General features: G+C 39.8%; 1 protein-coding gene across 1 annotated transcript in view; it reads left to right on the forward strand.

Annotated features, from left to right (window-relative positions):
• The window catches only part of LOC147331167 (plexin-A2-like), an 85402-nt gene that overhangs the window by 40198 nt on the left and 17771 nt on the right, over positions 1–27433 (forward strand). The window contains exons 5-18 of the mRNA XM_086293277.1: positions 6690–6790; positions 10947–11070; positions 11950–12103; positions 12602–12698; positions 15620–15734; positions 16901–17101; positions 17781–17877; positions 18592–18791; positions 20292–20443; positions 21467–21584; positions 22122–22258; positions 22788–22955; positions 24854–24947; positions 26262–26501. Coding sequence (XP_086149403.1) covers positions 6690–6790; positions 10947–11070; positions 11950–12103; positions 12602–12698; positions 15620–15734; positions 16901–17101; positions 17781–17877; positions 18592–18791; positions 20292–20443; positions 21467–21584; positions 22122–22258; positions 22788–22955; positions 24854–24947; positions 26262–26501 — 1998 coding nt within the window. The remainder of the gene's footprint in view (positions 1–6689; positions 6791–10946; positions 11071–11949; positions 12104–12601; positions 12699–15619; positions 15735–16900; positions 17102–17780; positions 17878–18591; positions 18792–20291; positions 20444–21466; positions 21585–22121; positions 22259–22787; positions 22956–24853; positions 24948–26261; positions 26502–27433) is intronic.

The raw sequence follows: 27433 nt of genomic DNA on the forward strand, positions 1-27433 counted from the left end.
AGCATCACAGAGGCGAGCAGTTGTTGTCGTTGTTGTTGGACGATATTCTCTGCACTCATTGGAGATAAGAGTGAACAGTGGTAATCACTTTCAACTCCCATCAAGTGATTATTTTGGCGCGCTGGCATGCCACTGTGAAATGGGATTAGGTTTCAGTGCAGCCAAAAAAAGAAAAAAAAAGTCTCTACCACTGCTCTCGGTTGTCTTCTGACTGCTGGAATTTATTGAGCCAGAGTCACAGGACAGAAAGCCAAAGGGCAGTGGGACAATTGCAGTTGTGTCAGTTACATCAGAGTGGCTCTGACTCTTTCCTGAGAGCCTGAAAAACAGTCTGGAAATCTATAAAAGCGTCAAGTTTAAGACAACACATAATGTCATTTGAGGAAGAATAGAGACAGTCTTGTGTTGGGTGCCGTCTTCTAAAACAAATCAAGGCAGCTCTTCCTTCTGTGTGATAGACTGGAAGAGACAGGGCATAACTTATTGATGAGCTCTGGTCGTTCAAGGAGAGACACATGCTTCCTTCAAGGAGCTAGCCAGCTATTCTCCTCACTCCGCCTTCAGTGACGCACAGTAACAGAGCAATAACCAAACCCTGCTTCGCCTGGCATTTTCTCTCAATATTAGAACAGCTTTGGCTTTGTAGCCTCCAGGAGCTTGAAACAGAGTAAAGCCTTCCGCTTTCTGTCTCCTCCTCCATCTTTGCTCAGCTTTCCCTTTAGACTTCCCCGTATCATGGGTAAGGAATCCCCCAGGGAGAGGGCTTCACTCGCAGATTTCCCACATTTCCAGTAGATCCCAGAGATGAGAGATTTTCAGATTCCTGGGAGCCAAACAATACAGAAATGATGTGGAATGAGGAGCGAAGCACAGACAGATTTGGCTGAGATCAGCCGACCCTTGTGGAATAACAATGAGCCCCTCTGTCTCCTGCCGGGTGAAACATGCAGGGTTAGCATGATGATGAAGAGTGAGGATCGTGTGTATGTGTGTGGATGTGTGTGTTTTTGTGTCTTCACCAAAACACCCCTTGGAAGCCATTATTGATATGGAAAAAAAACAGCAGTTAATCTTTTTTCTCACTGTATGCCTTTAGTTTGATCAATTCTAAGAATAGAAATGCTCAGAATCCAAACACACTAAAACCTCACTGAAGTGCTGCAGGGTTTTTCCAGAGCAATATTTCAAAGTGCCACTCTGTGAAATGTAAAATCATTGCTTGAAATCCAACCCAACCATTTCTTTGTTTACCTGTGCCTATTTATTAACCCTTACCTGTATGTGAGAGTACAGTGTACCAGCGTTTCCCAGCCTATTTTGTGGGACCTTCCCCCTAAACTCAGATGGGCTGAAGCCCGCCTTTACCAACACACCTATCATGATCCAAACGTGTTCATTTGAATTGTTTCTAAACTGCATGAATATTCATCAGCAGCCACATGGTGCATCTTTTTCTGTTTGTAGACAGATGTTGTAATTGCAATTTAAAAATGAAATATGGATCTAAGATTGTTTATATTTATGTTATCCTTATTTTCTTTCCTTTTGGTTTAGTTTGCATTCATACTACTGTAACACTTCCGGAGTTTGCAGTCGTTTATCAGCACTTATCCACTAATGAACTCAGGTGTTGCTGTACTGTTAACACGGGCTGGTAGGAGCCGTGTCTTGCGAAGTGAATGTGCTGTGCTGGTGATTTAGTACTACTTCTGACAAAATCAGCCTCTCACTAATCTGTAACCTCATTTGTTTATTGCATTATTATGAAATCGTATTATTCTTAATTAAGCAGAGGTACTCTGTCATCTAAATATACAGCCCGACAACTACAGAGTACCTTTTGAGTTACAAAATTATTCTGTTGTGAAATCACTGCAGCCAGGGTGCTGAAAAGGCCAAGAGAGTTTCAAACAGAAACCTCTCTCTAAAGGTGTTCGCTTAAACTAACGTAACATGTTTTAAGTGTTTACAGCCGATAAAGTGAAGAAATTAAATTTAACAGAAATCTGCATTACAATGTTAATACAGACTTTATTTTTTTCATATCCTGAAATGGTAAATGGACTGATTCTTATCATTCACTTCTAAACTCAAGTGCAACTAATAAACATTCACACACATTCACACTCCGATGAACGCATCGGAGGGTTATTTGAGGTTAGTATCTTGCCCAAGGATATTTGGCATGCGGACTGGGGGAGCCAGGAATTGAACCACCAACCTTCCGATCAGTAGCTGATCTGCTCTACGACCTGAGCCACAGCCACCCCGTCTTTTGAAATTTTTGCACCACATATATTAATATTTTTATATTTATGATTTAATGTAGCACAATTTTTGAAACAGCTATAGTCATACTGTAAAACACTGGAAAGGTGTTGGATATTCGTTGAAATGCAATGCAATCATGTAGTCATGTGATGGCTGTGGATTTTTCCAAATCAGACTGAGGATATAGGATGACAGCATCACAGAGGTCTAAAAGCCTGAATGGTCATCTGACAGCATTCGTAAAGTTCCAATAAATCCGGATGAAAGTGTTACAGAGATAGTGAATTGGTCAGATAATAAGGTCGAGCATTAGTGTAAGGCCATCCCAGATGTTGCGAGACGATAAAGATTTTCCCAAAGCTAGAAAAGTGGATGTGATCATCAGCCGATTCTACCACGGTACAACGCTCAAAAGCAGTCAGAATGAGATTTTGCCTCTGGGGAAAAGGGGCATATTTATTGGTTTTCTGTGATTGCTTGAAATGAGGAAATACCACGAAAAAACACAAGGCAAACAAAAGCTTGATGAGAAATACTAAAACTCCGTCTAGTTATGAATGATTCATGAGGATCTACAGCACACTGAACATCCACTGAGAAATTGTGCTTAATTTAAGCAAACACAATTGTAGACATACATTATAAAGGACACACATATACAGTATGTTGTCATATGAACATTGCACAAATTTTCCTTTCTTAGCCATATTCCAAGATGAACAGGTATCTACTTGAGATGTATTCAGTATTCTGTAACAAAGAAAATTCAAATCCCATACAAATTTACTGGTGTGGAAATACATATTCTTATGTTGTTGCGGTCGGTGATCTCCACCAGTGCTCTCTTCTCGTAATTTTCCAGCTTATTTTTTATAACTAAAAATATCTGAATTTCACCCTCATGTTTCAGCTCCCCGTTTAGCCAATTCGGAACCAGTGACTATGTCTTGATTTCCCCTTGGACTGCCTCATTCTGTTTATCTGTGTGTGTTCAGGTCACTACAAAAAATATGAATATTTAAATAAACAACAGCATTAGCTTGTGCTTTCACTCGCAGCAATACCATGGCTGGTCTTGTGTCTGTGCGTTTTTATGGTAAAATATACTCCTTGAAACTACTGTAGCAAGAACTACACAAAGATCATTTTCCAGTACTTCTGTAGATGTTACTACATGTGTCAGTCTGGGATAACTTTAGATCAATTTTGTCAATGCAATAGAGCCACAACCATTCAAAATATTAGGGGTGTGCAGCTGAGCTCAAAATGAAAGAAGAGTGTGAAGATGGGTTTGTTCTAACCAATGGTTACAGAGAAATAGCTTCATCATGGAGCTGTGTTGTTTCTGTGTTGGTGCTTTAGATGATAAATTAAACATGGGTATACCCGCCAATCTGAGAAGTGTCTCCAAACCTGGATTCTTTTTAATGACCAGCAAAGGATGACTACTACATAAAGATCTCAGATTCCATAAAAGTCTTTGGGATAATGACTCCTGGTGACTCATTGTGTACTCTTAAGAAATGTTAGTCCCATTTAGAGTCAAATAGAGTGTAAGCAGAGTATGCTTTAGGTTGTGGGTACTTTGTGATTAATAAGCTGCTTCTATAAGAGTCTGCAGCATTCTGTTTTGCTCAGTCAGATGCACATACCGCTCGCTGTTATGGTACAGCGTGTGATTAGCTCTATGCAGAGTTTTGCAGATGCAAATCTACATGTTTTAGTGCCGTCTACACATTACAAAGCTTAGTGGCATTGCTGCTGTTGTTTGTTGGCACTGAAGATAAAATTGCCAGACATACAAATCATTATAAGTAAACTGACAACCAAGCGTGGAAACGAATTAAAGATGTAACTGCAGCCATTGTTTTTGCAAGTCATCTGTGCTTCTTTGAATTCTGTTGTTTGTTTTACACAACTGCCTATTTATAGTGAAATATGGTTGTTGCCTTTCCTGTTCATGGCAACTTTTCACCCAAACAGATTTTTACTAATGCAGTTTCAACATATTGTACCAGATTTATCTAGATACATTTGAAAACTATGAAATGTTGAGCAAGGTGTTCCAATTAGTATCTTTGATTTTCTATTTTATGTCAAGTTGTTATGAGTGGCTTAAGTGTGCAACAAAACGTGTGATTTCACTTGTATGTATGTATTTAACATGTAAATTAGTAAGTCAATTGTGTAGCGTTTTTCCTTTTATGCTTGCCGTCAAATTGTCAAACCCTAACCCTGGTGTCAGCCAGCTGGCTGGGCCTTTCACAACTCCACCCATGGGACACATGACCTAAAAAGACAAAGTGACAGGAGGGTCACCACAAAGTGATCTTGAATGACATAATATTTTGTTGTCTTGTTATGACCATCAAAGTGGACTTTATGCAACTGATATTTCTGAGGCTTGCTATACTTATCATTTTATTAGGCACAACACAACATGAAGGGTGGTGTACTGGAGACCTTCTGAATGGATGCATATCATGTAACTGTAATAGTGTAATTGATCCAGTGACCGTTGTTGTGTTGTAACTTACCTTTGTGCCTGCATCTCAAATATTCCTGTTTATACATGCACACACAGTTTATTATGTGTGTTTGTGTTTATACACACACACACACACACACACACACACACACACACACACACACACACACACACACACACACTCAGGACATATTGTTTGAGCTTATTTGGATTCAACTCAGTAAGACCGTGCTCAGATCAGTTCCACTAAAGGAATCAACCCTGATTCTGCGGTGCAGGCTTCACATCTGATTCTCAGAACAGACAGTAGAAAACAGAAGATCCATAGCTCTCCCCCTGTAAAGGTCACACCGCAGACCAACTTTGTTAACTTAGATGAGCCTCAGTCTACAACAATTCATGGATTATTTCTACTGCGTCAGATATGTACTTAGAGCCCTCAGCTCCACCCGTGCTGCAAAATAATTTTGTTAATGGAATGCACCGAAGGGATTCTGAACTGCTGGAAAAAAGGGAGAAAGTTATTTCGAAGGGAGCAGCAGATAATCCATTTTGCCAACACAGACCTGAGAGAGCACCCACTTATGCTATCAAGAGCACCGGAGACACTCTAATCCATAATCCACTCTTCATTTGTGATTGCTTACATCAGGAAATTGCTTGCATCATATGTCCAGACCCAGAATAATAACAAAGTATAAAATAGCTGGGCTCAGGCTGCGGGTCTAACTGGTTTTGTATGCAGGGGTGGTGCAAACGCAACAGCAGCTAATGGAGAGCTTATGCTTTGCCAGACATTCATGCATGGAAGTGGTGCTAGAAGTAGAGAATGTGGCTGTCTGTTAGAATGCGTTTCTGTCTGCGCAGATGTGGAAAATAGTACAGACCTATATAATGTGGCTACAGTGTAATATACTTTATTGGTGTGTAAGAAAATCCTTTATCAAAGGTTATAAAAAAAGTTAAATATGAAGATTGCTGCAAAACTGCTTCTCAGATTTTGGTGTCATTTCAAGTCATTTCTGACAAAAAAAATCTAGCAATTCTTCATGTGGGTAAACCCACAGTACTGCATACTGCAAATTTGTGTCTGCAGCTAGAAAGAGAAAAAACGGGTTGTTTTCCTTTGGGATATTTCAGTGCGAGCTCTGACGAGGCTTCCTTATAGTGCAAAATAGGCAAAATGATGAAATGGGCTTTGCTCACTCATCATCAGCTGCTTATTATTTCATCAGTGTTTTATTTGCATGCCTTTGTTGGCCTTATTTCCACTCCATGACATCAGTATAATTGATGCACAGGTTGATGGCTTTTGGATAAAATTCTATTTAATACACTATCTACCCAGTTTAGGCGTGTCATATGTCAGTATTCTGGCTTATTGGTCAGTGCTTTTGAATTACTTTATTAGTATTTTATTTAGATGTCCCACTTTGTGTGAAATATGATGATAAAATAATATATGTGGCACCTCTAAGCAAATTTCGGTAGCCACATCTATAAGAAGTTTCAGAGGATAGTTTGTATAAGACCAATGTTTGCATATTTCTGTATGACTATTTTGGGTGTCCAGGTGGCCTGGTGGTTTGGGACACTTACAGATATTTCCGGGTTCAGATCAGAAAGCTAATAATGCATGCATGTTATTTTTGCTTCACCATTTTTCCATGTTTCCTGTCTGGATGTCCACTGAAGATTACACAGTGTGGGCACAAATGTACCACATTTATCTTAATAATGTAAAATTGATTGTAATCTAAATTGGACAATATGTTCATGAACAATATAGGGCTCCTACTGGATTCAAGACTCTTTACAGATTTGCTATAGATTAAAAAAAGATGTTAAAAATATTGCAACAAGACAGCACTAGAATTTATAGCATTGTTTTTTAATTTTCTTGAGCTGTTAAACTGTTCCTCTTGTTTAGGTGGCTCAAGTTCCTGTGGAGGCCTGTGAGCAGTACAGTACATGTGCTGAGTGTCTGAGCTCTGGTGACCCCCACTGTGGCTGGTGTGTCCTGTATAACATGTAAGTCCACTCACTTTATCTTCTCTCACAATCCCATACTCTCATCATAGCCCAGGGATTTAAAAGCACAAAATTACTGTATGTAGTCACATGATTTGTTGAGTTTAATATAACACAGTTATTGTACTCCATGGAGTTTGCCATTATCAACAGCTGGCAGGATGAATATAAAGCCAGGAAGTGGTTACTGGACAGTGTGATCCCTCCTAAATAGCGCTATTTGGGACAGCAGAAACTGCATGCCCACCAGATTTTATTGTCTGTCGCACAAGAGGAAAAGGGGTGTTTAATGGAGGAGGGAGGGATTAGCCTTACAGCCACAGCAGGTGTACCAGCTGCACTTCTACATACCCGGGGAACATTTTGGACCTGACGGAGCAGGCTTATCTCCTCCATCTTAATTATCTGACCCCAGGTTAGCTTGCATAATACCTCGATATGGAGCAAAGGGGATTCAGAAGATTAAAACCCTGTGTTTCTGAACCAGCCGTCATGTTGAATCTGACCTCAGCCAGGGATTTACTGCTGTCATCATATGACGTCGTCATTTCAGCCAGCAATATCTTGATGGTGATCAGCATTATTTAAATTGCAGCTCTCTGCTTTATCAAACTGGGTGGGAAGAAGGAAAAAAAGTGCTTTTTAAAATCTAAATTACTTCATTAAACAGTTGTTTTTTTTCTCCCTGAGTACTGACTTTGTCTGAAAGTCCCATTAAACTGTTTATTTAAATTAATGCCTTACACTTATCAGTGAGTAGATAGGCTGCTGTTCCCTCAAGTAACCCAAAGTGAATCATGATCTCTCACACTGCAGAATGAGACTACTTTGTTTTTCTGTCTATTAAATCCAGATTGGGGTCTTTTTCAGCTGCCTGAATGACTCTCTCAGTGTGGCACATACACTGCTTTCAGGATCTCAGTTTCCTACCCCTGGCAGGGTGAACCAAAGAACCTATCTAACAGAGTGTGTGTGGGGCGGTGTTTCTGAGCATGCAAAGAGCCTGAAGGAAACACGAACAAATGGTTCCATCAGACAAAACACGGTGGATAAAAGAGGGAAAAATAAAAGGCAATGAAAGACGGTCAGAGATGAAAGACGTTTTTTTTCAGGAGCACTTCATCTGATGAGCGGTTAGAAGGTGACCGTCTACACTGCTGTGGCTGCGGTCCGCCTCAAGGAGCCGAGCCAGCAACAGCTGTCACCACGTTTCCAATGCACCTTTATATCGTGTTGTAATTACAGCAGAGGCCTCGGTGCTCTTTGAGCTCTTTCAGGAGGTGCCACCCCCTCAACAGCCTCTGAGAGTGGATTAAGTACCTTCTCCCCTTGCTGCATGTGTTACATGTTAAAAAGAAAGAGATGATGGTGTACAGTCAAAATGCTCTCTGGATTTGCTTTCTTAGTTCAACTTTACAGCACAGATACGCTTTATTAATTCTTTTTAAACAGTGTTTGTGTTTAAGTACAGCATAGAAACCGTACAGTCAGATAGATTCTCTCTGAGAGAAAACTGCTATAATGCTTCTATGGTAGTGTCAAGATGGTAGTGTCAATATAATCTCTACATCAAATCCTACATTTCTAAAGCTGGCCAAAAAAAAAAAAAAAAAAAAGATTTAAAGGTCCTTTCCACTTCTTGCCATTACTTAAAATATCTTTTTACTTTGCACTTCTCTCTTACGGGATTATTCTAAGGTCACAGTATGCTGCCAGCCCTTTCACTTTTACTTTTAATTGCCTGTTGGAGTCTGGGAGTTAAAGCTATTCTTCTATTGCTCAGTAATTTCCTCTGCGCAAAAAAAAGCAAAGTGAAATGTTATAGAGACAACCAGCATCTTAAAGTCATTTATAGGAAATAAAAAGTAATTGGACACAATTGGAAATACTTTTAAATGCTATATAACACTTAATTCATATCAACTCAGTCTATATCTGCTATATATTATATAATATGTCTGAAAAAGCAGATATGGATGGCTAAAGGTTTTATCTAAACTCTGATTTAGCCAAAGTAGCAGCACTGGTTCTATGAATGGGAATTGGAGAGAGCTGGGTGATACGACAAAGAGGAGAAAGGTAGATATATTGTGTGCAGAAGACCAGGTGGAAGGGAAGCAAGGCCAGGAGCATTGGGAGTGGATTCAAGCTTTTTTTTATCATAGGAGAAATGGGGCTAATGAGGTAATCTTGAATAAATAGTGTTGTGGAAGTGAAGAAAGTGTCAGACAGGATCATGAATTTGAAGCTGGAAATCGAATGTTGAATGTTCTCAGTGCCTATGCCCCACAGGTTGGATGTCAGTTTGAAGAGAAATTCTGGAGTAAGTTAAATGAAGTGGTAGAGAGTGTCCCCAGGAGGAGAGATTGGTGATTGGTGCAGACCTCAATGAACATGTAGTTGAAGGGAACAAAGGTGATGAAGAGGTGTTGGGTAGCTATGGTGTTAAGAGAGGAGAGAAATGCAGTAGGAAAGATGATGGAAATAGTTGTGGTGAACACGTACAACAATAAGAGGGAGGAACATAAGGTGACATTAAAGAGTGGAGGAAGCTTCACATGGGTAAACTGGATTAAATGCTGGAAGCTGAAGAAGGAAGAAAGTTGAGTCCAGGAAGGAGTTGAGACAGGCTCTGGTGGGTAAGGAAGATTTGTCAGATGACCAGGAAAGTGTAGTGCTGCGGTCAAGAAGGTGTTTGGTGGGTTCAACAGACTTGGTGGTAGAATGAGAAAGTGCAGAAAAGAAAGAGAGTGGTTAGCAAAGAAAATGTGGGACAGTCAGAAAAGTTGAAGAAAGTAGATAGGAGTACTGAGAGGCTAGGCATATGGCAAAGAGAGAGGTGGCAAAGGAAAAGTCGTATGTGAGGATAGATATTAAGGAAGGAAAAAAGACTTGTATTGATTGACTTGGTAGAGAGACTGAGCTGGAAAGGATGTGCAGCAGGTTAGGGTGATCAAGGACAAAAAGGGAAATGTAACAAGTAGAGAGAGTGTTTAGAGATGTTGGAACCAGTACTTTGAATGTAGACAATGTCGAAGATGAAGATGAAGATGTAGAAGATGAATGAATGTAGACCAATGTCGAAGATGAAGATGTAGAAGATGAATGAATGTAGAAAATGACAGCAAGAGGGAGACAGTTGGAAGAAAGTTAGGAAGGAAGTGCAGAGGTAAGGACGAAGTGAGAGCAGCTTTGAAGAGGACGATGAGAGCAAAGGCAGTTGCAGTCCAAGCAGTCCAGATGACATACCTGTGAATATACAGAGATTTCTAGGAGGGAGGGCAGTGGACGTTTCGACCAGCTTGTTTAACACTATCATAGAGAGTGAGAGGATGGCTGAGGAATGAAGAAGAAGTGTACAGGTACTGTTTTTCAAGAAAAAAAGATGATGTGCAGAGCTATACTGACAACAGAGGAATAAAGATGATGAGCCTTACCATGATGATATGGGAAAGAGTTTTTGAAGATAGGCCAAGAAGAGAGTTAATAACCAGTAGCAGCAGTATGGCAGAATGTCAGAGAAAGAGCATTAAAGATAGAATGTTTGGATTGAGAGTGTTGATGGACAACTATGAGAGTGCCAGAACGGGTTGCACTGTGCTTTTGTGGCTCTAGAGAAAGAATATAATAGGGTGCCAAGAGAGGAACTGTGGTAGTGCTTGAGGAAGTCAGAAGTAGCAGAAAACCATTCGAGGGTGGGTCAGGACATGGATGAGGAATGTGAAACAGTGGTGAGTTGTGAGGATTTTTAAGTGATAGAGATTGTGTTTAGAGGCAAAATTTAAAAAAAAAATTTTTTTCCCAAAAACTGTATATATCTCTTTTCTGCCTTCACTGAGCAGTTAAAGTACTTTGGCACTACAACCCAAATCTATTCACTTTAAGCACTTTTTATCTGTCAAACACACTCATGGTCTGATGGATGCTTCAGGCACCAATTGGGGATCAGTATCTTGCAGATCGGAGGAGCTGTGATACAAATCACTGACCCTCTGATTGGTATATAATTAACTCTACCTTCTGAGCCGCAGCAGCCTGGTCTTTTAGGAGTGAAGTGCTGATTGACCAACAATAACATATAAAACTCAGTGAGATTCAACACTAAGCTCGACATTATTTAATACATTTTTACCTGGAACTTTCTGTTTCTCCACAGGTGTTCGAGAAGAGATCGGTGTCAACGGGCAGACGAAGCCTTCCACTTTGCGACAGACATTGACCGCTGTGTGAAGGTTATTGCTCACCCAGACAGCATCGCTGTATCAGCACATAGTGTCCCTGTGAGTCTGCTTATCATTCCGCCAATCACTGCAATGCCACTCCACTCACAATGCCAGTGTTTATGAGCAATCAGCAGGAGTATCCTTGTTCATCCACATGTACAGTAAGAATAAGCCCGGGAGAGAAGATTCGTTTTGTGAGATGTGAATTGAGACAGAAGGTCCCTGTAGGGCATCCACTATATTTACTTTGGTTTAAAAACATGTATTATGAGATTGGAGACAAATGTGAATGGGGGAGAGTTGTTATTGTAGCGTACTCTGTCTGCTCCTCTGATGCATCAGCCAAAAGGTTGATTACATTTTCTGAAAGCTCTATTTAGCTGCTCTTTCTCCAGTAGCCAAGAGCACAGAAGACATTAGGAGGTAAAAAAAAAACATCATCTTAAAAGGACTCGTGGGACATTTGAGGCAATGTGCTTGTTTGTTTTATTCTTGAGTAATATAGGAGATGATCAACATCACTCGTGGGTAAATGTGCAGCTGGAGCCAGAAGCTGGTTACCTTAGCATTAAAACTGGAAAACGCCCAGTCAATAAAAATGCTATACATAAATCTCACTGAAACAAATCTTGAATAAGTCCAGCTTCTTTCCTCCTATATGCAGTCTTAGTGTTAAGTTATAAACTAACCATCTATCTGGGCATTTACTACACTGGTACAACAGAAGAATCTGTCTTTTCATCTAACTGTAGGCAAGAAAGAAAGAACAATGTGTGTGTGTTTGTGCGTATTTCCAAAATTGGCTTATTCTCAAACTAGATGTGATAAAATATACAGCTGAATCTGTTATATAGTGCTGACATCGCACTGTCAGACTGTTCCCCACCACTGTAAGTGTAGCAGTGTCTTAAATCTTTCCTGTCTGCTTTCTTTTAGCTTCTACTTGAGGTGAACAATGTTCCAGACCTTTCTGCTGGTATTACTTGTTCATTTGGCCAGCAGGCTGAATTGGAGGGTCATGTGAAGGGGAACAGGGTTATGTGTCTTTCCCCAGCTGGAAAAGATGTTCCCCAAATACCAGAGGGACAAGGTGAGCTCAGATATCAGTGTATATTGTAAAAAAAATCAATAAAAATATAAACCTATAACCAATATTTAATGATGCTAACATAAGATGTAAGGATTAATGTATCAATATTCTAGACTCTAACAAAAAGAGTCTGCTTTAAAGATTGGCTCCCTTGCAGTTTTTGTTTAGCCAAAGATGTGGTGAGTACCAAGGAGCTGTAGAATTTCCTCTGAGCATTTAAAGTAATCCTTCAATTGAAGTTTGTGACAGAAGGTTTTCTCATGACAACAGCAATATGCCCTTCCAGGAATGCAGACACCAGGTGGCTCTTTACAGGAATGTGATAAAAGCATTAACTTTTTTTTTTTTTGCCTCACTTTGACCTTCTCTTTTCACTCATTGTTTTCATTCTTTCACCCATCCTTTTTGTCTCTCTCTCATCAACTCTCTTACATGTTTTTCCACTCCCTCTCGCTTTCCCTTCGCTCACCACGCTGCGTCTGCGTCCCTCTCTTTAAGACTGGGCTGGGGTAGAGCTTCGTCTGAATTCAAAGGAAACGGGTCAAATGGTCGCCAGCACGGAGGTGAAATTCTACAACTGCAGCACACATAAAATGTGAGTTCAGCTGCCCCTGCACCCCCCAACCCACCATCCACCATCCACCCCACATCTTTGATTTGTTCAATAGATGGAAGAGCACGATTTAATTTAGAGCAATGATGTACTGATGCTCCCAACCCTACTTAAGATCAGCCTGTTAGATAACCTTTGAGATCAATTTATCTGTCAGGTTTAATTTAAATCAACATGATGCATTTGCCATGGCCTGTTTGTTTCGACTCTGGTTTAACTAGCAGTTTGTGGGCTTACTGGTTGAAGCTTTAAGTATCAGTTAACTATCATTGTCTGCCGCACACTCCTGTGAATTCAATACTGAATTCAATACTGTTCCACTCATCCTAGAAAATGTTTTAGGTCTACGAACTGGTATCCAATACAGCAAAAAACTATTAAAGCTGAAGCATTCATGATATACATCATGTACTAACTGCAAAAGATTTACCAGTAAGATCATAGTAAATTTGTCATTTATGACCCCCTGTCTTTGGACAAAAGACCCAGAGTTTATAAGGATTAAAGACTGCAAAACATGACAGGAGGACAGATCGTCGTTCTGCTCTTTGACAGAATCAGCAGTGTTTGGATCAGCCTTTTATATGGTTGTTTTCTTGGTCTTTGAATTACTGTTTTAACACCAGCTGATCAGAAAATATTTTTACAGTTAATCATTGTTTATTTTCTATTCCTTTTTTAAGCAAAAAAACTTCAATCATTCTGAGGGTTCAGCTTTCTCAGTGTGAATTTCCTGCTTTCCTCTGTTTCATATCAAAGTACTTCTGAGTTTTGAACTGTCTGCGGTACAAAATAAGAGACAAAGGCACAACAAACTAAACAATTAATAGAGAGAATAATTGTTAGATTAAACGGTAATAAACTACAATTGTTTGTTGCAGCCCTTATACATATTAACACCTAGAAATGGCTTCACTCTAGACCAACAGTCCCTGACGGCTGCTTAAAAAGATAAGTACTAGATTCACACACCCCCTTTTGACTTCATCCCAAGGGGCCTTGCCAGAGAATTGTGTTTGCCTCCAATATTAGACATAAGATATTTTATATTTTTAGCCTTGCTCTGATGCTTGAGGGTAAGTAAAATAATTTAAAAGTACATTATTTAAATGTCATCCAATATAAGCCTACTAACTGGGCAGGGACGCAGTTTTGACTTTGAGCCATTATGCAAATGACAAGAGTCTTTCTTTGTGAATAACAATTGCAAGCACTGCTACAAATGTGGATCTTATTAGGATGAAAGCCAATTAGCAGCATTTGTCAGCTTTAAAAGAAGTTAGCAAACACTTTATAAGTTTTCACAGCAACATTAACAAAACTCCAAATAAGGAAAATTTAATTATTTACTTTAAAGAACTTAAACCTACAACGTGTGCTTTTTTTTAAAATCTACTTCAAGTGAGTCACACATCATGAGCCAACACATGCTTTTTTTTTTGAGGTTTTAATTGATGTGCTTAAACATAGGCTTCACTTAACTGAACGTTGAATTACACCCAGCCATGAGTGACAAAAGCTAGCCTCTGTATCCACTTTGGGAGGAAACATTTGACTGATGGAGTATTTATAGTAAACCCAGAAAATTAGCCCACATGCCACTTATTCACAATGCTCTTTGACTGTGACATAAACGCTGCAATATAACCATATTAAGCCATTAGAAGAAAACAGTTGGAAGCTCATCACATCCGCCCCACCCCAGTACGGCCTCCATTAGCTGCAGGGTGACCCTGTATACTCCTGTGATTAATATTTCAGACCAAACACACTCCTAACCCAGCACCTCTTTCTCCCCCTCTACCTCCGCTACCACCATCACCTCACCACCACATCACCCTCCACAATTAATTATCCAGTGTTTGCAGCACCCTGCCAGTCCAGCTCTATTAATGCGCAACCCCCCGAATTTCATTCTAACACATGCACCCACAAGCACACATTTTTATGTCCATACTGGCCCTGGGCAGCTAATTAATATCAAATTTTAATGAAGCTGCTCTACATTTATTGGCATTTGTAACTCACTATGAGCTGCAGTGTTGGAGCTCTACTAGTGTTTTTATAGTTTTCTCATGGCTGCATCTCATTCAGCAGGACAATTTAGGATTAACAGACTGTGATAATGCATGGATCCTCTTCCTACACTCTGGTAGAACTTAATTAGAGGCAGGAAAGTCAACAACCTCCCCAACAGGAAAAGAGGATAGACCCTAATCAGAATCTTCACAATTGCTTTATTGGTTTATGAACAGCTGTGTATCGTTCATCTCTGCTGTATTAGCACTGCTTCCATGTTTGTTGACCAAAATGTGATTAAATCTCGTTGGATAGATTCCACAACCTTAATCCACAACTGACCGCTTGTTGTAGGTGACTGAATCCAAGCCCGAGCTGTTGCACAATTCTACCCATGAAACATTCGGTTATTTCCATTCTGATTTTGTACACAATCCTGAGAAGATTGGCATACTGTTAACTGCAAACAACATAATAAAATGAAAAGCTGTAGTAGTCAAATTTAGATGTATTAAGGACACTGTGTCCTTGATACTAGTGTACATCATTTTTTATATTCCTAGAATGACTGTTTATGCTTTAACTAACAGTGACATGTGAACGGTTTCTCTCCTACCAATATTTCAAGCTGAAGGTAATGCTTTGTTACGCACAAACAAAAAAAACAAAACACATTCATGCTGCCTGAGGACATCTTCATAAAAGAGAGTGTCAAGATAAATTCAGCACAATCCTTCATTAGTCTCCCGTCTGCAGTCCTTTACGAAGTCTGAGAAAGGGAACATGCAGATGATGGGCAGGGTTTACAATCTGTGTAAATGCGGTAGTGTTGCATGGCACACTTAGTGAACAGTCTGTCATAATGTGTTCATTTTGTCCTGCAGGTGTCTGTCCTGTGTAAACAGCACTTTTCGCTGTCACTGGTGTAAATACCGCAACCTGTGCACGCACGACCCAAGCAGCTGTTCTTTCCAGGAGGGCAGAGTCAACGCCTCGGAGGTACTTTCATAGAAATACTAGAGCAGATTGAAGTCTTGCTTTCAGGAACACAATTTTTCTGATGATATATGACACTTTTGCCTTAAAGGTAGAAATCCAAGTAAACAAAAACACATTCTCTGCAAAGAATCATTAGGATAAAAACCTTACAGCCACACCAGTGGCCTTGCAAAGCCATACGGGGAGAAGGATGGTTCGATCAGCACCCTAACATGCTCATTTTAGCAAATATCATCTTCCACTTAGTTTTTTTGCATATTAACGGTCAGCACTAAGCACATTAGCAACTAAAGAGAATTTCATTAGTTTTCCAAGTGTTTAGTCATAAACCAAAGTGCTATTCACATTAAAAGCATATAAAAGCTGTAGATGACAGAATTAAAAAAATTGTGAATACTTTTTTTCATAATGAATACTTTGAATAATTTTTTTTGTCAAATGTCATGATAATTGGTCTTTCAGGAACTTTAGTATAAATATGTATACAAATATTTTTGCCAATCCATCCTGGAGGATGTTATATATTTTAGCTGATTAGAGGAAACTGTGTACTACTAGTGATATTAGAAGAAAACTCAGAGGTTTACCAAAGACTGTATTATCCTTACTAATCATGCAGCAGTTTAATGGCAGTTCGTCAATATGTTGTGAAAATATTTCAGCAAAGAGCCACCTGTCCATACAATTCCTAGTAATAATATAGATAATTAAATGCTTAATAGAGTAGAAAACAGGGTTGTACTTGATATGTGAACGTAAACAGGTGAGATTTGAACTCTGGAATAGAGTCTAGCTGATATAGCTGAAGAGGTAGTGAGTTCCTACATATCAATCAACTTTACTGTAGAAAAATGATGCACCATGTGAATGCAAAGTCTATTTGGATTAGTGATTTCTTTGTCCCACTAATCCCTGAGTCATATTACAGATTCATATGGATTATGTCATATTAGGCTACATTCAACAAAACAAACAGATGTGCATGCAAACCAACATAGACTAGTGTACAGAAACTATAATGTGTGTGTTTTAGATACACAGCTCAATCTGTCATAAGGAAGCTAACTTTGAAAATATCATAAATGCTACCTGTTTAATATTGAGGCAGTTGATACGTATTTACTGTAAAAAGTAAAATTGCAGTTCTTCGTATGTTCCTTTCACAGGCATGTCCTCAGCTTCTTAACTCTGGAGAAATTCTCATTCCGGCTGGTGAGGTTCGACCCATTACCCTGAGGGCCCGGAACCTTCCTCAGCCACAGTCGGGCCAGCGGGGCTATGAGTGTGTGGTGAATGTGCAGGGTGTCAGCCACCGTGTCACGGCGCTCCGCTTCAACAGCACCAGTGTGCAGTGCCAGAACAGCTCGGTATGACCTCAAACACTCCCAGCGGGAGTCTCACAGCTGTCAAATGAGGCAGACGGCTTGGATGCTGTGTAGGCAAGGTACATAGGGTATATCAGCATCAGTGAATACCGCCTGAAGTGTCAAGCACACCAAGGCAAAAGTAGAGGAAAGGGAAAGTGATAAGGAATTGTGAAAAGCATGTAAGAGAAAGAAGGGGAGTAACAGGGAAGTAACGAAGGAGAGAAGGGAAAATTGTTGCATGGTTAAAAACGAAATACACCACAACTATACGACTGTATCTCAAAACCGTATCTCAGTTTGAATGGCATAAGTTATGGAGGAGCACAGGATATTTCTTGCCCAATTTTTTACACAATACAAATCACAGGCTAAATTTCAATGGAAAAGCACACCTTGGCACTCTGTGACAATGTATGAAAAGGCCATTTTTCTTCAGATGTGGATGATCGGCCACCCCAGCCTGGGTTTGCGTCCCTACATGTCAAAGAGTAGAGGAGCAGACAACCATGGCAGAAATGACAGATGGTTAAAAGCATTGTCTCGCTGCTGCCCTTTCATCCCCTCATTTTCCCTACTCTGTCTCTCTCCATCTTTTTTATACTCTGTGCCCTGTCTCCCTTTGAATTCCCCTCTCCCCCCTATTCTGAACACTCTCTTACTTTTGGTTTCTGCTTTTCAGTACATGTACGAGGGTGTGAAGATCAGTGACCTGGCAGTGGACCTCTCCATTGTATGGAACGGCAATTTCATCATTGACAATCCAGAGAAGATTAAAGGTGCCTCTGTCATCTATCACTGCCATACCAGAGAAGTGTAAAACACTCAATCTACAGGGTATAGATGGGTCATAGAAAGCACTTGAAGGCTCCTGAAGGGCCTTGAGAGAAAGTTCACAATAGCAGGGAGTGTTATCAAAGAGCACCCAATCACTTGTACACCTGAAGGGGTGAAGGATGATTTTTCATATTTGCTCAGCTTGGCTCTTACTGCCGCTTTTGGTTTCTTGTCCATCATCCTGCACGGAAAGGTGCTTGTCAGCTGTCATGGTGGGTGGTACATTAAATACATCCCCATTGACCAAAATATATGCATGCCATGAATTTTAACAGGCCTTGCTGTTATTTAAGGAAGTTCATTTACATGGGTATAAATAAAGGTTACTTACTGGAAAGGATGTAAAAGGCAAACTTCAAAGACGGGTTTATTGGATTACTCATGATCTTTTTCTTAATCCTTGAAATAGGCCATGTGCATAAACATGCCTTATTAAATTATTTTTATTGAATACACATGATTACTTTGCAGTTATTTGTGGCGATGACAGTGAAAACCAACTGTTTGAGTTTGTGTTCTCTTTTGTTATTTCATAAAATTTTTTAGTTTACCAAATTGCACTCCCTGCTGGTCTAAATTTTGGTGCGTGTACAGTATATTTTATAGGTTTTCATATATTACAGTATTGTTACACTGTTGTCTCTGTTATCCTACAGTGCATCTCTACAAATGCAGTGCCCTACGGGACAGCTGTGGCATGTGTCTGCGGGCAGAGAGGAAGTTCCAGTGTGGCTGGTGTAGCGGTGAGGGCCGGTGCACCATGAAGCAGCACTGTCCTCCCATTTCCCCTTACGCTAGCCGCTGGCTGGATCTTTCTGCCAGGAATGTCAAATGCACCAACCCACGCATTACGGAGGTCTGTGGCTCATTAGTGCACTTGGGTTGTCTGTTGCTGAGTCATCCTATTGAGCCATCAAGTTTAAGCATATGGTGAATTCAAATAATGCAAACACAGCTAAGTAGTTAATTAAGTGGTTAGCTAAGAAGGACGTTAGTTTAGAAGTGGTTTCTGGGACCTGGGTACAAATTTGTAGTAGTTGTGTGCTAAGATCCAGCAATTTATAAGTAAATGTTCTATTTAATTTCTTTTTAAAATTCAAAGGAAAGAGAGAAAACAACTCATTGCATTAAAATAACTCCATCACTATCATGTTTGAAAACATGTCTGTCAGAGAAACTGAGTTGAACCAGGTTATTATAGTGGATAAAATACCTGATTTTGCTTCTATTTGCCATTACAGCAAGCGAGACATAGAGAAACAGGTTGATAGACCTTAGAGCGACAAAAAAAGTCTAACTCTGTTCGAAGATTTTGAGAAGTTACTTTCCGAAATCACATCTTTTATCTGTACATAATACTATCCGAAAACCACATGCCAGACATCTTTTTAACAAATACAAGTAGTTCATACTGTACATATCAATAAATAACTCTAATTTTCTCTGTGGCCAACTTCCAGTTTTTCTTCCAAGTGCTTGTTTACCTGAGCCTATCTTACATTTTGTTCCACACCAGCTGAATACCCTAAGTGCTTGACAGCTAAACGTATTCAGTCTGTTTAGAAAGTGATGATGGATCTTTTATGTCACAAACTCCTGTTCATTCTCTTGAATGAGGCGCAGTGGGTCAGGCACAGAGATGCAAGGCTCTTCCACTTCAAAGAGCCGGGAGCCTTTGATGTTCCTGTTACATTATTGGGGTTTTTGAAGGAGCTGCAGCCGAATGAATCAACTACTGAGCGCTGCTTGGGAGTGGAGGGAGTGTTGCTCCGGCATTGCTCCTGTTCTGTTCTGTAGGTCCAAAGGTTTCCTGCTGGGATGGTTAACTTGACACTGGAAAGGGCTGTGAATAGGTTTTCTCAAGGCTTTGTTATTCACTGCATTATTCATTAAAGTTTGCTTGGAATTATGGTGGATTTCAAGGTTTTCTGAAGAGACCCAGTTGCTATGAAAGCTGAGCATTTCACACACAGACTTATGGTATATTTACTTAATATTTGCTTCCCAAGAATAAAGAAAGGCTACACAGATCCAGTTTTAAGTTTTTAAAGTGTGATTCTACTATTCCACATATTATAGGACAATATTTCTTGATCAAAATAGTCAAAAGCCTATATTTTAAGGCAGTGCTCAAAGCCAAATTTTTAGTAAGAACTTAAAGTGTTTGCATTTTATGATAATTGAAATTCTTTTGGGTTTGGCCAAGTTTAACTCTCTTTATAGCATCTTTTTTTCCAGTATGGAAGTGCACATTATTTATGTGGAAAAAAATATACAAGAATTATTCAAAAAATATGTACAAGAATAAAGCTTTATAATATTTATTTAATTTATTTAATTCCTCTCTTCTATGTAGGTCAACCCAGTTGCTGGACCTTTGGAAGGGGGCACCCTGGTGACAATCCAGGGCTTGAACCTTGGTCTATCCTTCTCTGAGCTGGTTGGTAACGTGGAAGTGGCAGGAGTGCAGTGCACACCACAGGAGGAGGGATACATCACTGCAGAACAGTAAGAGAAACTCCTCCCCTCCAGTACTAATAAATAGTACTGATATAGTACTATTAAATAAATGCGTGCACTCTCCCTATCTCCTTCTTTCTACATATTTTTTTCCCCATAAAGACACTAGCACATTCTGAATAAGCTGGATACTCTGTGATGCCTCATCAGGTTGTAGGATTGTGCATGGTTCTTTGTATTGCTCTGGTGCAGTCAGAGCCAAAGGAAGAGACAGTCTTTGTGTCATTGTCGTTATAAGGCTGTTGGCACAGCTGTAATTGAAATGCGTTGCATGTCGCTGACTGGAGGGACAATCTGTTAGCCATGTGTTTCTCTCACAGCCATGTAATGCAATTGGGCTCAGGCTGCAGGGACTTTATTTATATCCTTCTAAAGAAGGGGGGGTAAAAAAAAAAGGGAAAAAAAACATGCCAGCAGAAAATTGGAAAACTCACGTGATGTATGAATAGAAGGGCTGGGCAGGGACGATTCATTGGGTGCTCTTATTGTATCGCAGGACAAGTTTCTTGTGCAGAGCTGTGCATTTGGCAGGGCCATTCATTTGGCACAAACAGTGCTTTAAAACATGGCATTACAGCTGTTACTACCATTAATTTCAGCGTGGGGTCAGTTGCTATAATGACTTATTCATGGCGTACTTTATCTTATTGACCTGACAGGCAATACTGATTTATTGAAGAATCCACTATGTTGTCATGGTAACCGGAGGTAATGGTGGGTGGCAATCGTGCTGGAGATGGGGAGGGGTGTAGTTTATCATTTGAGTTATACTGCTGTTATAGGTTTCCCATTCAGAAGAAAGATGGGCTTCTGTATTGACCCACAACTTCCATGAAAGTCTACCTCAATCACACCGGCCATCTTCCGGCAGTGCACTTCATAACAAATGTGATGCAGTGCAGTGATTCTTCTGTGTGTATGCCTGGATGCTGCTATTACTATTATGCATGATGCCTGTGTTTTTGTGCACCCACATACATATTTTGTTTTTTTACTTTTTTGTCTTGAAAGGATTGTGTGTGAGATGGCTGCAGCTCCTGAAGGAAGTACTCCAGGTCCAGTTATGCTGTGTGTTGGCGAATGTAGACCAGAGCTACGAGCACAGTCTTCCCAGCTCTACTCCTTTGTGGTAACTCTGACACTGAAACACGTGTAACTTGTCCACTTTTTCCAAAATAAACGCGAAGTGTTTGTATGATTGTAGGTAAAAGCTAACCAGTTCGATCGGTTCAGGCAACTGCAATCATCAACTGGCAAGGAAGAGAATAAGACTCTCAATGCATTTTAAGTGCAGCACAGACTGTGCACAAGACAGTTTAAAAAATAATTAGGAATGACTTTTCAACTGTGGTATTTTTGTTAGTGGCTGATGAAAACAATGTTCTGGTTTATTGCACCTTATCCCAAAGAGGGCTCTGTTTCTGAGCATGTGGTGTAGTATTACTCGTTTTTAAAATAATTATAGCCTTGATACTCAATAAATTATTAGACCTTGGTCTACCTTTTATAACAATTTTGCTCTTAACTTTTTAGTTCTACAGAGACTTACTGAGCCAAGGCTGGAAGAACAGGGTTTATCAGAATCACACAGTTAATAAGACATATTGTATTCTGCGTTGGCACGTATGCTAAATGAAACATGAATGATTTTCTTTTTCTTCCAAAGACCCCTGCAATGTTGGCACTGACTCCAGGCCGAGGACCTGAATCTGGGGGCACCAAGGTCACTGTAGTCGGGGAGAATCTAGGAGCTGGCAGTACCGTTAATGTGTACTTTGGTAATCAGACATGTGAGCTATACAGGTGAGTAATATAACCCCTTGACATCATCTTAATCTCACATTAAAAATGATTCCTGACTCACAAGCACTAAATTTAGATTGCCTCTGCACAATATTAAAGATTTAGCCTTCACTAATATCAATTAAAAACTGTATGAGGTCACTCTTTTAAAAAAGCACACCTTTGATACAATTATGTGTCTGTGCGTTAAATTAAAAGTCTTTGATAATTAGTGAGGAGATGATGAAACTCACTGTAGTAAGTTTTGTTCTCTGTGTATTTATAGATATCTATTTAAAGTTCAAAATGCCTCACATTGTAGCAGTCAGGTGGGTGAGGCAAGGAAGCCATTAATTTGAGCACCCTCTAATTACAGTGTTCCATCCCTAATGTGTCTGTAACGAGGAAGAGATGGGACAGACTATAATGAATCCTCTCCTCTCACCGTAATGCGCATGGCTCATAGTGACGTGAAGTCTGCCACTGCAGCACTGAGTGGGCAGTCACAATCAAAGGCATGAATAAATCTCTCTTTTGGTAATCTCACCAGGAGGACCAAGTCAGAGATTGTGTGCTTCTCTGCTCCATCGGTGACTGGAGCGGGGCCAGTGCAAGTCAGTTTGAGTGTTGACCGCGCCAAGGTTCCTGGAAGTCTGACCTTTGAGTACATAGAAGACCCCACAGTACAGCGCATTGAGCCCCTGTGGAGCATTACCAGGTAACATAAAAAAATTAAGTACTGAATAAACGCTGTTACTAGCCTAATCATAGGAACGTGTGACAATTAAAAAAGTGCAAATGATCTCATCTTGCAAGTGACAGTTTTCATGTTGCAAAATGTGTTGCAGATGATGCATGTGTGAAAGAGGACTTCATGCACTTCATGTTTAACTGTTTTCTGTCATAAATATCCAATACTTCATTTAGATTAAATCAACACCCACACACAAGTTGTGAATCTATGTGTAAAGTCAGTGGCACAGAAAAACTTGTACTATGTGTGATTCACTTTTCTCAAAAAATGGGTACAATTCCCATAAGGTTTCCTTTTTACGAAGGCTATAATGTTCAGTTTTTATTGATGCTGTCACAGAGGTGTTAATTTAATTATATGGACCGTGGTAACAGTAATAGTTTTGTGCTGGTTAGCCATTTCAAATGTTCTGGCCCCCTCATGCACGTAACCTGAAAGGATAAAAAATAAAAACACTTCTCAACATAAAGAAGTCCAAGACAACAACACAATATTATGAAATACAGATGTTGTTCCAGGACTGCACTGCACAGATAAGCTTCAGTGTTCATTGACTAAAGCCCAATCCCTCTTGGCCCATCACTTGGCCCTAGTCCTCCCATTTCTTTTGGCAATGGAGGAGTAGTGGTCCTTTAGTCCTCTAACCAGGGCGTAGAGGACAATTTAGACAGCTAGAGAACAGCTACCCTTTTAATACCCAAAGAAACAGGGCACCCTACATTATTTGTTAAAACTAATCATTTCTGACCAAAGTAATGTGGCATTGGCTTTCTTTGTCAAGAAGCAGGTAATTTAGGTGTTAAGCTCCATTTACTCCTATATATTGAGAATTATCTCACAAACAACTCCTCCGTGAATTGAAGCCAGTTTCGGTACAATGGGATTAATAATACAGCTCTTCATAGAAAGTCTCTTAGGAAATCTGAGAGTTTGGCAATACTGTCAGGGTTGCAGAGATATTATCAAGTCACTAGCCACAACATTGTTATCTATATAAACAATCATAGTCAAAAAAAACCCCCAAACAAACCATCTTTGACTCAAATATTCACGATTCTACATGAATGAGTTCTATGCAGTTAATATTACAATAATGAACCTGCTACGTGAACATTTGTATCGCAGTTGAAGGGTGCACTACCTGGACTCTGCTAAATAAAAGATGGCACTTAATTAGAGTTAGGGTGGGATTACTCGGCACTACGTCCCTGCAGATTAGACTTCAGAGAGACACCCTGGCCCTCAGCCTAGTGACAGGAGGAGCTTTGTGGAGCTGCAATCAAGAGCCCTCATCATGAATCTGCATTCCCACTATGAGGCACTACAAGCTTAGGTAGCCTTTGAAGTGTGAGAAGAGAAGGATTGGCACTCTGTCAGGCTGACTTGACCGACCAGTTTTTTTAAGCATTTTTCCACCTCTCCTGTATTTTGACCTCTTTGTCTCACTTTTCCGACTTTCTACTTCCACATTTTTCTAAGCTCGCACTGCAGTTCAGGTTATTCAGAGATTAGAGCGTGTTGTTTATTTTAATCACATCTAGCGCAGATATGTAAACAAGCAGCACCTGTATTCGTGCTATGCCAGTCTCGCAGTTATGGATGAATATAAAATAGCAGCCAGCTGGTTCTCCGTTTGATCTGTCCAATAACAAAGCCTGAGCTACCATCCCAGCTATTCCTCCTCAAGCCTGCATTAATGCAGGTTTTCTGGGAAATGTTTAAAAACATAGATGTCTCTGTGGTTATCATTCTAATTTAAATCATGATGAAAAAGCAGCAGCATTTCAGCAGGTTGCTTTGAGAGCATTGTGCACGTATGTGCTTGTTTGAACAATAAATATGTATTTCTTTCCTCTAAACAGTGGACACACCACTCTGACCGTGACCGGCACCAATCTGGATGTAGTTCAGGAACCACGCATCAGAGTCAAATATGCTGGGCATGAATCTGTCAATGTGAGTGTAAAAACTGCTGATTTATAGTTATATTTAGTTTTTAAAAAGCATACGTCAATAAATTTACTCTAAATCTGTGATTTGTTATGATTGTATTTAGACAGATTCAGTGCTGTGGTATAATCATTTTTATAATGTGATTGAAGAGGAAGAGGTTTGGGGAGGAAAAAAGAAGTGAGAACAGGTTTACATAAAGGATCATTCCAAAAGAAGATTTAAAAAATGATATGGATGAACAACTCACTTTTGGAGGTGATTTATGGAGCTAATTCTGCTCGCCTGAACTGCTCAGGCAGGTCGCTCAAAGTGATTGATTGTCCTTTGGGAGCAAGTTTTCCACTTCTTACTAGTCATGGATTTGCTTTAGGACTGCACCCTGGCAGAAAAGATAACTATTGCAGAGATGCCAGAGAGAGAATGATGGCATTATTTGCTTGCACGAATGTAAGAGAAAACAAGGACCTTCAGTTTTTGTGTTTGATAAATTAGGGTGTTTTTATGTGGAACATGTTGTATGTGAGAAGTTTGTCCAGAGCCAATTAAATGATGTGTTAACGATGCCAGCCCAAATTTTCAGCCAGTCAATTAAAGCTGCATGTTCGACAGTGTTACTGGCAAAGCTGAGATCTGAAGGGATTAAAGTTGAACTTTAACCCGAAACGGCTGCTAGAAAAGGGTCACTGGTGAATTTAATGAGGGCAGCATCTTTATCACACATATCTCGAAAACATAACTGGAATTACTTGAAAATGTTAAGAATCACAAAAGCATTTAATTTACTTCAAATAGCTTTCTGTGCAAAACTAGATCTGACTAAAGCTAACTAGAAACTGGTGTCAAGCTGGTGAAATTTAAAGGGACAGCTCATTTTTAAAGGAGACTTTGAAGAAGTATAGGGGCGAAAAAGCCCACAGAATTTCACTCTCGTAATCGAGTGATTGGCTTAATATGAAACAGATTCTAGTAGATATTATTCTGTTAATATGCAAGTTGAATAGGATTTTAAAGGGTCTAACATCTGGATGTTCGAAATAACAGGATAGTTATTAGTAGTATAACATTTGGGCACGAAGTGAGACATCTGTTCAGATCTATTTAGCAAAAATGGTTCCTACATATATAAAAACTACAAGTGGTGCTTCATTAATTGCTGTACTTAATTTTCCTTTGAGGTTAAATGAATAATTACTGGAAGATATAAAACTTGTATATCATAATACGTACAGTCTGGCTGCTGTAATATTTCACTCACTACATTGTCAGGTTGTGGATAATGTGGTGTAACTTAAAAAACCTGATCTGATTCTTCTCCAGGTGTGCAAAGTTCTGAACACAACCACCATCAGCTGCTTCGCTCCATCTCTGAAGGTGGAGTACACCACAGACCATGAGACAGTGAAACATGTGGATGAGTTTGGATTTGTCTTCAACAATGTCCAAGCTCTGCTCACCTATAACAACACAAGCTTTGTCTACTACCCCAACCCTTACCTGGAGCCCCTCAGCCTTTCGGGTGTTTTGGAGCAGAAACCTGGAGCTCCCATCATACTCAAAGTAAGTTGATGGAGAGCTTCCCAGAAATGAGTCTAGTTTCAGTTCCCATTTCAGAGTAAGGCAAAACCTTAAAAACACTAAGTGGCTTTCATAACAGCATTTGTTTTATCTTCAGTACACATAATGTAATTCTATCCTTATGCTCAGTGCTATAAATAGTCTGTTGCTTGATTCAGTGATCAAAAAAATCTTATCCCATTTGATCAGATTTTATTTCTTCCACACACATCAACCCCTCTGTTTCCCCATTAATTTTTATGCCTTTTTAATAAATAATTCAGACCACGGTGGACATAACTGCTGACTTTTTCTGTCTGATGTTCTTCTCCCTGTGAACTCAAATGCTTCCTGTCAAAGAACGGACAACACTTCTTTTGTACTTTTTAAAATAATTTTTTTCTGCCTTACTTTTCTTCCCTTTACTTTCATGTGCCACTGCAAGGAAGTTAAATCTTTAGCTACATTTGCCAAGAGAGAACAGCATGGCATATTGGTTTGTGTCTTGAAGTAATCTGCCTTTGTTAGCTAAAATAATTTAGCAGCTTTCTTGCAAAAAAAAATAAAAAATAGACTCTGTGGCAGTCCGCAGTGCAGTACAGAAACTGACAGAAAGCCTTCTTCGCAAGACAAAAGCCAAGGCAAAGGGATGTGATCAGTGCTGTTTGTTTTGTCTCTCAGCAAGAATATGCAAAAACTACCCAAGCTGAATTTCATAAAACTTGGTGGAAAGGTGCAGAATGGGGACCAGAAAAACCAATTAACTTTTGGTTCTTTGCAAACTTGCAAAGTAGCGCCTAGGCCCTGGCAGGTGATGTGCTCTGTGAATGCCCTTATAGCTGTTTACACTAACTCCACTGATGCATAAACATTGAATGATGCTAAAGCATACTATTTTTCTGGTGAACAGTTGCTTGTCTGGTCAAATAGTTCAT

This window comes from Aulonocara sp. 'chitande type north' Nkhata Bay, linkage group LG5 (genome assembly GCF_057382095.1).
Source record: "Aulonocara sp. 'chitande type north' Nkhata Bay isolate Kocher_YH1m ecotype deep benthic linkage group LG5, A_spYH_male_GT1.1, whole genome shotgun sequence".
Lineage (NCBI taxonomy): Eukaryota > Metazoa > Chordata > Actinopteri > Cichliformes > Cichlidae > Aulonocara > Aulonocara sp. 'chitande type north' Nkhata Bay.